The following is a 10,501-nucleotide window of genomic DNA, read 5'->3' on the forward strand; positions in this document are numbered from 1 at the left end:
ATTTCTATGGAGTAGAAATAAAGGAAAGATCATAGAATACAAATGTAACCTGTGATGGACTGCATGTTTATGTCCCCCCAAATTCATATGCTGAAATTCCAATCCCTTGGATAATGGTATCAGGAAGGGGAACCTTTGGGAAGCTATTAGGGCCAGAGGATTGAACCCTCATGAATGGGATTAATCCCCTTATAAATAAGACAGGCTCCAGAGAGCTCCCTTATCCCTTCCACCATGTGAGGACATATAGTAGGTCTCAATTAAAAACCAGGAGGTAAGCCCTTAACAGACACCAAGTCTGCACGCCTTTAACCTGGACTTCCAGCCCCAGAACTGGGATAAACAAACATCTGCTCTTTATCAGCCTCCCCTCCTGGGATGTTTTATCACAGCAGTCTGACTAGACTAAACCATGACCCAAGCCCATTTTAAATAAGACCAGCTACACTCCAGTTAGTCACCAACTTTCCTAACAATCATATATTTGTTCCTCTATTGCTATATGTATATTCTTGATCTTAAATTCAAGCATTCAACTCAATTTTTTGCTCCTTTAAACCATATCCCCCAAATCAGGTCTTTAATAGTACACAAGCACAAATGCACGTGTGCACACACACACACACACACACACACACACACACACACAGCTAACCATAGTACATATATTTTCCCATAAATTTTATTAAAATAGCTCATTAATATAAAAAAACCATCATGATTTGCAATTTCTAAATCTGACCACCCATTTAACAGTATATAATATTCAACACAACAATTATATTCTGGAAACTAATATTCTCAAACTAAGGATTTATAAATGAAAAGTAAACAAATCTCCTTGGTAATGGAAGAAAATATTCAAAGTACCAAATGAATTCAAATATTCTACAATTCTGATGTTTAAGGGCATATTTTTTCCTACAAAATTCAACAAAAAGAATAGAAATTTTGAAACACATACTTAACCAACAAGAAAAAGGCACCTTGAACAATCAGAGCCCTTGTTACAAAAGAACAAGAAAACCTAGAACACACAAGAGTAGAGGGAAGAGCCCTCAGAGTCTCAGTGCAGATGTTACTTTGATACCCAGCTAACTCACCTTACTGGGGGTTCCATGTGCACTGGTTCTTCCTTCTGGTGACTTTGGTGGAGAATGTATATCAGATAGATCCAGTGCACCCTAAAAATCACAATTAAAAACACATTTAAAAATAAAACAATATACAAATTATCCTTCAAAGGTATCTTAGCATTTAAAAACAATGTACAAAATTGGCATTTTACTTCTTGCCTCATTCACATAACTTTTCTTATCAGATTTCCTCTAATTTTACCAAAAAAAAAAAAAATGCATCCACATTCTAATTACCTATAAAACATTTCAGTCACCTTGAAGGCCACCTAGTTGCACTGCAATATGCCCCTAATCTATCTTTTCAACACTGACTTTCTCTCTTCCCTTCTCTCCTAATATTATTCTGTGATTCTCAAAGGTCTACTTTTTCTACCCTCCTTCATTATATGTCAAGAAAAAAAATACCAAATAGCAACTCTCACAAAAACCATCAGTTTCTACAAACGGTAGTACTCTATTTCTCTTTTATGCCCCTTTATTATTTTTGCATTTTTAAAGCAGCTATTCTAGTATGGCTTATATGTGCAATAGTTACATACGTCTCTCAGCACAAGGTTTTAATCACAAATGCAAAGGAGAGTTTTTAAAAATATTTCTTGAATAAGAATCACTTCCAAAAATTCACCTGTTATTATTACCATAAGCTCTATGACACTGTGTATTAAATACTGGCTATTTTGTTTTAGAAATTCTTTAACAACTATAATTTTTTAAATATGAAAATGTGCTATACATCATGGCTTCTTCCCAAGCCCATTCTATAATGGCAGCATCTTCTCCCAGGTTAGGAACTATAGCTCATCTCTGAGCTCTTCCTTTCTCACATGGCCTTCTATGACTCTGCCCCTTGCCAGAATACTAATTTACCAAATCTTGCTGATTCTTCTTTAAAGGGTAATCTTTCTCTCATTTCTATTCTGCTTCCATTCTTTGTCTAGATTCGCCTTCCTACAGGTTTTACTTCTAATTTTCTCTAACCTTTACAAATTTGTCTTTCATGTAGCACTCAAAGACTTCAAAGACTTTCCACTGACCATGAGCAAATAACAGCTAATCATCATGTCTTTGATCCTACCAGGTGCATGAAAAGAAAACCCTTGTCCTCAACAGACTTGTGATCTAGTAGTATAACAAAGATAAATATATGTGACTGTAACAATCAGCAGAATAAATTCTAAATTATACATCAGTTACTAGTAGTGAGAGAACAACAAGAGGAGGAAACACCACAGTCAGCCAGCTGTGGATAGTACCACAAGGATAACATTGCAGGCTGAGTGATGGGACAGATGTATCATTTCAGGCAGAGAATAAGATAAGAAAATAAGAGCAGGCAAAAAGACATAAGCTGCTTTCAAGTAATTAAGTTCAGTCTAGATTGAATCACAGATATGAGTCAGGACAAACTGACAGGGCAGGCTGCAATTCTACCCACCAGAACAGGGTACTGAAGAACACACTGATTTATTTTACTCTCAAATCTCATCAACCACAAAGCAAAGGCTTTACTAGGTCTCAACTTGGTGCAAACATATGTCTAGCAGAGAAGAGCTTACAGCAATTAACTTTTCCTTAATTGCCAGCTGCCACATCTGGAGCACGCAGGCAAGAGTGAATTCCTCCTAACAAAGTGACCACATCCAGGGCTATGTGAGGAGCACTCCTGGGGTGGATCCTGGAGTTCCAGGGCCCAGGAAAGAATGCAAGAACACCTGGAAGTGAGGTTGGTTTTGGGGATAGGAAGGCTGTTCTTGTCATGTTTTTCTTTTGTAGAAGTCAGCTTTTTCACACAGAACTTAAATGTACTAGTGGTTTATCCAGATTGCTATATGTAGTGAAGAGCTGGAAATTCCAAGCTGACGCCAGGGGAGAGGATTAGGCATGGCTAAGGGAGTCATCCACACAGTAACTATACAAAACTAAGAAACAGTGATAACAAAGGCCAGGGTTTACCCACTCACACCTCCATGCCAACACTGCTCTGAGAGCTTCTGTTACCGACTTCTAAACTAAAGCAGCTCACACAGCCAAAATGTGGCAGGCTGGGGTCCCAACCCAACAGTCTGGCTCTAGAGTCCAGCTGTTACCTAGGGTACGAAGAGAGAGGACCAGAGAGAAAAACATGCAACTACCACTGCAATCAGGACAGAGAGTAACAGAGAAAGAAAACAAAAGGGCGGGTGGAGAAAGAAAAGACCTCGGGATCACAGAAGTTGAGAGGAGTGCAAAAAAGAGATGCTGCCACCAACTGTAGACTTGAGGTCCAGGAGACTGTTGAGCCATTTTTCATACCCTAATACATAACAATGTCCATCATATAAGAAGACAACAAAATCCTATTGACTTACTGAAGAATAAGTGAATGAAGGTGCAATACACGGGCTGCGACCGCTCAGAGGCCGTCAGTCCCGGGTCCTGGATCTAGCCAGCTCCCCAGCTGCCTTGCTGCCCTCTTCTGCCTTCTGAAGTGCCCTTACTAAACTTGGTCCCCCAACCAATATCTTACTCAGATTGTTTAGCAAAATTTTGGCATGAAACAATCACTTCACCCTTTGAATTAAAACAATTATTCACAAACATTTGTTAAAAAAAATTATGTACAATCTTCCTCTCTAATCTTGAACTGTTACTTAAACATTAATTCTGGAAGCATTTTTTTATCCTGAATACCTCTGAGCTCTTCAAGTACACAAAATCTTCTTCTATTACCCATGGAATATATTTACCATGCCTGAAATTCAATTAGTACTAAAGCAAGCTTTACTGATTTTCAAAGTTCCCAGTAGAAAACATACACTTAGACTCCCCAAATGGAATACATACACAGGCCCATTTCCATCCACATTCTAGAAATTTCTATGACTGAAAAAGCATACTCAGCCTCAAATCTGGAATAGTCACACATGTATCTACATCTTTAAGACAGTATCTTCATGTAAAACTAATGTGTGTATTATGGTTTAGATATGAGGTATCCCCTAAAAGCTCATGTGAGACAATGCAAGAAGGTTCAGAAGTGAAATGATTAGATTATGAGAGTTGTAACCTAACTGATGGATTAATCCACTGACAGGGATTAACTGGGAGATAGGTCACCAGGGGAACGCCTTTGGGGTTCATGTTTTGTCCCTGGTGAGCAAAGCTCTCTGCTTCATGGTCACCATGTGCTGAAGTGCTTTCCTCCTCCATCCCCCTCTGCCATGCTGTTCTGCCTCACCTCAAGCCCAGAGCTATGGAAGTCAGCTGACCATGGACTGAACCTCTGAAATCATGAGCCAAAATAACTTTTCCTCCTCTAAGTTGTTCTTGTCAGGTCTTTTGGTCACAGCAACAAAAAACTGACTGAAACAGTATTTAAATATAAGTCAGACCTGCTCAGGAGTAGTTCTGAAAAGAAAGGTTAAGAATAAGAAGATCACTGCTAATCAACAAATTTGAAAACATTTAGAAACTAAGCAAAATCAATAGCTCAGTTTTAAACATAATCTAAAAAAACCTTTAAATTAAAAAAAAATTTGTCTATACATCATCTCTTCCAAATTTAACTAAAATAAAAACAACTAAAAACTAACTGAATATTTCCTATGTTAAGTATCATTCTTACATTTTATAGGTGTTAACTCATGGGTCTTACAACACCCACAAGATGTAGATCCTATTATCCAAATTTTATAAATGAGGCAAGGCAATGGAGAGATTAAGTAACATGTTGAAGTTTGAGAGCTAGGCAATGAGGAGCTATCATTTTTTTTCAGACAGTTTGGCTCCTCAATTCAACACTCTGAAGATCAATAACTAAAACAATACACAAAAGTGTCAAAATCAGAGCTGGGGTTGTGGCTCAGCGCTGGAGCACTTGCTTAGCAAGTTCAAAGCCCTGGGTTTGATCCTCAGCACCTCATAAAATTAAATAAAATAAAGGTATTGTGTCCAGCTAAAAAATAAGTGATCAGAATATTTCAATTTTCATTAAAATATATATTTATTCTCACTGCATTTCATTATCTTTAAGGAAATCTTTTCATGTTAACCTTGATTCACTGCATATATCTACTCTACCTGGCCAAATTAGACAAAAACGAAAACAAATCATGAAGGATCACACTTACTTCCCCACCGGAGGGCCCTTTCTCCTTCTGTTGGCAGCGTCTGATCACTTCTAGTAATAAGGGTCCTCCCACAGTGCCTTCCGCTTCAATGATACCTAAATCACGGGCTAAATTCTCTCGACCTTCGAGACCTTGAAACTGGAAAAGAAGAAGATACATGTGCCCAAAAACATACCAAAAGTACAACCAGAGATCACAGAAAGTATCTCCATACTCAAACAAGCTATCTTTCTAGTGAATGTCTTTTAAAACTTTACTTTAAAAAAAAAAAATGCCACAGCATAGGATCATGACAAAACTAACTCTAATAACACTCAACTTTATTAGCAAGCTACAAATTACATGAAGCAGCAACACTGGTACCTCTTCTCTGACAGTTCAAATAGCTTTTATAAGAAAAATGAATCATCAATTACAAAAAATAATCTGTGCAAGTAAATATAACTTGTCAAATTTTATTAGCTTCCAGGTTAATATTAACTCGTTTGTATCAATGTTTCTGGGACATGAAAACAGATGTAAAAATCATTGTTCTTACTGTGCTTGTTTCAGGTTGAAAAACAGCCAAGGTAAAGTCAAGGTTAAAAAACTGGAGAAATTCTGCAACAAGACTAGCCACTAAACGACCTGAAAAGATCAAGAAAAAATTGTGTAAGTAAATCCTAAAAAACTTTCAATTTCAATTTCACCAAGCAGCCTTGGTGAAATAAGATAATGAATAGGAGAGAAAGAGGCTTCTAAATTTTTCAAATTATGAATTTCTTCTCTTTAAATATATAAATAATAAAAAAATCTCAATCTTCAATTTTTTCCTTAGGATCACCAGTCTGAAACTATAAAACCACAAAAATATTTCAATGTTGTACTTTTTATATTAAAATTGTGTTTATGTAAAATTTGCTTTAACCAATAACTTTCCACAACCAAACCCACTGAACAATAGCAATGTGACTGTTACACACCAAAATATTTTTAAATGTGCATCTATAAGAAAACATACTTGAAAAAAAGATAAAATTTCTGACTTTTCCCCAAATGGGACAAGATTTGAAAATTCAGAGGCAGATAAAAATAAACAAGAATGAATGGAAAGTCTTACCATCTTTTGTATTTAAAAACTTTTTCAGGCTTTCATTGACTAAAGGAGTTTTGTTCTGTTAAAAAAAAAAAAATGAAATATTTTAAGTGTCATGTTTATCCTAAAAATAACTATGAAATGTACATTAAGTTTAATTTTTGGCAAAGACATAAGTAATATGTTATCATTCATAAAATTAGTTTCTGAAATCCATTTCACAAACAGGACTTGATTTGTACTATTTAATAATGTCTCAAAGTTAAAAAGCCATACATGAAGACCCATGTTTGTTTTAAATTGTTTTATAAATCATTCATTAAACTGCTTTTGAAGCCCAATATCTTCAATACTCCTGTAAAATGCAATTAAATTTAAACAACTATTTATTATCTCAAATGTATGGAGTATGATATTTTATCATCTTAGGTCTCTATTGTTTATAACATATATACTTAAACTTTCTAATTACAAGAAGCCATAGGTCAACTTATCTTTGTAATTATAGATCTGAATAAATATAGGAAAAAATACTCTTCTGCATCAAAGCTGTGTTTATTGACAATGAGGCTCAAACAAGGCAGCACAAGAGGGCCCTCCTCGAGCTGAGCAGTTACAGGTAGATAAGCGCCTCATATACTGCTGATGGGAATTCAGCACAATCATTTTGGAAAGCAGTTTGGTGATCATTTTTTAAAAGCTTAAAATATCCCTAGCATGAATGTGATCCACGTATTTCACCCTTATGTATTTCTCAAGAGATATCACAAATTTAAGCAAAGACTTATACATGAATGTTCACAGCATTTGATTATGATAATCAAAATCCAAAAATCATTTAAATATGTGTATCAACAGGTAAATGGTTAAACAAGTTGTCATGTATCCATTCAATGAATCAATGGAAAGATATCTTGAACCCAAGATTAAATGACATGACTTAATACACACAAAATGAATTTCAAGTGCATTATGTTGAACAAAAGAAGCCAGATCAAAAATAGTACATACTATAGGATCCCATTCATACGGCTCTGAAGACATATTTAGGATGCAGGGGGGACACAAGGAAATTTTGAAGGACTAGAGTTATGTTCACTATCTTGATGGTGGTAATCAGTACATATTTAGCATAAATGTAAAAGTTTACCAAATTACACATTTTATATGCTGAATTCATTCAAAAAAGAGGGAAAGATCACGAAGGACCCTGATAGTCTAGTCTAGGAAATTTGAAGACTGAGTCAACTAAAACACTCAGGAAAGAATGGAGAGACAAGATCAGATATGTATTATAAACAGTCAATCTAGATGTAGGAGCAATACAGAGGACTCGAGGGGGATTGTGAAGGGCGTCAGCAAAGGGAAGCCTAGATCATAGGAATAGAATAGAGCACTCTGGAAAGGAAATAAAATGAAGCACAGGCAAAGCAGGCAGCAGAGTACCTTCACACTGACCTTCAGAGACAGACTGGACAGACTGCTGGGTGAGGACTGAGCAGATAGGCAGAAAGAAAGGCAAGGCCTAAGAAACACATTTCCTGCCTAATTTCCCCAGAAAGATGGGTCTATTAGGTAGTTGAACATACAGGCCTGCAGCTCAGGAGAAACATAGGTGCTGAAAATATGGTGCTCAAGTTACAGGTGTTATTAAGGTCACTAGGAAAAGAATGCAGAATGAAAACTGTGGAACAAGGTAACAAGTGCAAGAGTTCAAGTGCAGTACAGAAAAAAAGATCATGCTAAAGAAATCATGGAATAAGAAAAGAGAAAAAATAGAACAGAAAGGTCTCAAAGGTCAAGGGAGACTTTTCAAGTAAGAAGGAATTAAGAATGTCAAATGCCACTATGCTCAACCAGACAGGTAAAATCCAAAGTATACTCAAGATATTCTTCTTGACTGTAGCAAGAGACCTTCTTAAGGTGTAGTAGTGGTACATTTAAAATGTTAATGACGGAATGTCTGATACCATAAGAAATGGTATGTGATATACACATTGTTTCAAAATCTAGATTTCTGGAAGGCAAAACCCAAAATAATAATACCTGGATAAGACAGGGCCTTGCCAGGCGTGGTGGTGCATGCCCGTAATCCCAGAGGCTGGGAGGCTGAGAACTTCGAGTTCAAAGCCAGCCTCAGTAACTTAGCGATCAACAAGACCTTGTCTCTAGATAAAATAGAAAAAAACAGAGCTGGGGATGTGGCTCAGTGGTTAAGCACCCCTGGGTTCTATCCCAGGTACCCACCCACCCCCCCAAAAAAACCACAAAAAACAAAAGACAGTGCCTCTTCTAAAGCAGGAAAGAGAGAGGTAGAGAGAGGTACAGATACATGCTTTTTAGGTAAGCTTTTCCTAAGGTAAGCAGTAGATTGGGGGCAGGAAGAGGAAGACACAAAGGACTCGATAGCTTCCATTTTTCCCTATGAGGGAAAAGACAAGACAATCTGTCTAGAGCAAAGAGAACAGATAAAGCAGAAGGCTTAAATGAAGTTAAAGAGGGGACTGCCAAGTAAAACACAGATCGGCTGGACCTGATCAGCTCCCAGCTGTGAATGGTAGCCACCAATCTGTAGCATCACCAATTCATATGGTTAAGTGGCTTTTCTCTAGAAAGTGAAGTAGTCAGGGTTTCTGAGGGAAGGACCATGGTTCTAGATTAATCAAGAAAAAAGAATCAAGCTGAAGATATAGCTATTTGGTAGAGTGCTTGCCCTGCATGCACAAGGCCCTGGGTTCAATCCCCAGAATCACCAAAAAAAAAAAAAAAAAGAAAAAGAAAAAAGGAATGCCTAAAAACAAACAAGGAGAGAGCAAACAATAAATGAACAGTTTGATGAAATTAAACAGAAGGTACATAGGTCTAAGCAAGTGGGAAAAGTGCCATCAAGGTCAGTGAAAGACTTTGATAATAAAGTGAACCTTGTTGACAAGTTACACGATATTTAGTTAGGTGTTTTTAGGGGATTATTGGTAGAGGGCAAAAAAAAAAAAACCCTATAAATTATCAATTGAATAAAAAGATGTGAAAAATACTAGAGGACAAAAACATTTTGGAAGGTTACATACTGCACACCCCCTACCTTGAAGATGCCCAATGCATATAAGCGTATTAAGGGTTCTGAACAATCTCAGCTAACTCACTGACAAGGAACCATTTCTTCCGGTAACTCCTACAACTTTTTGATTCGGATTGAGCACTGGCCTAAGTCACTGGGCATACTTTCAGGAGTACTCCAAGATTCAGGGAGATACACAAGAGTAACGTTGGTCCCCCAGTCATAAAGAACCTGACGGGTGGCCGTCCGCAGCGGCCCGCAGGCTGCGCAGTCCGTCTCGGAGCGTCTCCAACCGGCCACAAGCCGGCTGACCCCGCTAGCCACATCTGCAGGCTGCGTACCTCTACTTTTTCTTGCTCTTCTAGTGCTAAAAACACAGCTGCGCGAAGTTCAGCCTGGGGAAGGAGAAGGAGCGTTACTGGGAGCCGGCCCCCCGTCAGGCCAGCGCCCGCCCCCGGGGACCGGGCACCTGCGGGCTGCCCATCCTCCGGCCAGCGCCGCCCGCGTCCCCGACGGCGGTCAGCTGACCTCGCGCCCCCGACCCCCAGCCGCGGGCCGCCACCCGGCGCCCGCCGACCCCGAGCCGCGGGCGGTCACCCCGCGCGGCCCGCGCTCCCGGCCCCGCGCCCTCTTCACCCGCCTCCACAAGATGGCGCGCCCGCCTCCCGGCCACCCTGTCGGCGCCCGCGCACCTTGATGCGGTTCAGGACGCCGCTGTTCTCCAGCGTCTGCACCAGCAGGTCCCGCAGCTCCGTGTCCTCCTCGGCCACCACCGCGGCCGTCGTCGCCGCCATCTTGTTTCTCCAAGACAACCGCCCAAGCCGCGCTAACGGCCAACGGCCGCCGCAGAAGCCGCCCGGCGCAGCGACGCAGCGACCCCGCCCCTCACGTCGGGGGCGGGGCCTCGAGACTCCGGGCGGACGCGAGAGGGCGAAGCGTCAGGACGCAGGGGGCGAGGACTCGACGCAAGTCGAGATTGGGGTGGTGGGGGCGGGACGTCGGACGCCGGGGCGAGGACTCGACGCGCGTCCGGGCCTCAGGGCTCGGGGGCGTGGCCGGGGCTCGGGGCGGGGCTCGAGGCGGGGTCGAGGGGCGGGGTCGAGGGGCAGGCTTCTGAGCG

General features: G+C 40.1%; 1 protein-coding gene across 4 annotated transcripts in view; it reads right to left on the reverse strand.

Annotated features, from left to right (window-relative positions):
* Cep43 (centrosomal protein 43) overlaps window positions 1–10,267 on the reverse strand; it is a 38,728-nt gene extending 28,461 nt beyond the window's left edge. For all 4 annotated transcript variants that reach the window (XR_003299945.1, XR_003299946.2, XM_077802217.1 and 1 more), the window contains exons 1-6: window positions 10,074–10,267; window positions 9,723–9,776; window positions 6,348–6,402; window positions 5,787–5,875; window positions 5,249–5,386; window positions 1,104–1,184 (exon numbers count right to left, since the gene is read on the reverse strand). Coding sequence is in view for 2 of the 4 variants with exons in the window: in XM_077802217.1 (XP_077658343.1) it covers window positions 1,104–1,184; window positions 5,249–5,386; window positions 5,787–5,875; window positions 6,348–6,402; window positions 9,723–9,776; window positions 10,074–10,175 (519 nt within the window). In the remaining 2 variants the exon portion in view is untranslated. The remainder of the gene's footprint in view (window positions 1–1,103; window positions 1,185–5,248; window positions 5,387–5,786; window positions 5,876–6,347; window positions 6,403–9,722; window positions 9,777–10,073) is intronic.
* Window positions 10,268–10,501: the final 234 nt, after the last annotated feature.

This window comes from Urocitellus parryii, chromosome 8 (genome assembly GCF_045843805.1).
Source record: "Urocitellus parryii isolate mUroPar1 chromosome 8, mUroPar1.hap1, whole genome shotgun sequence".
In the NCBI taxonomy this organism is placed as follows: Eukaryota; Metazoa; Chordata; class Mammalia; order Rodentia; family Sciuridae; genus Urocitellus; species Urocitellus parryii.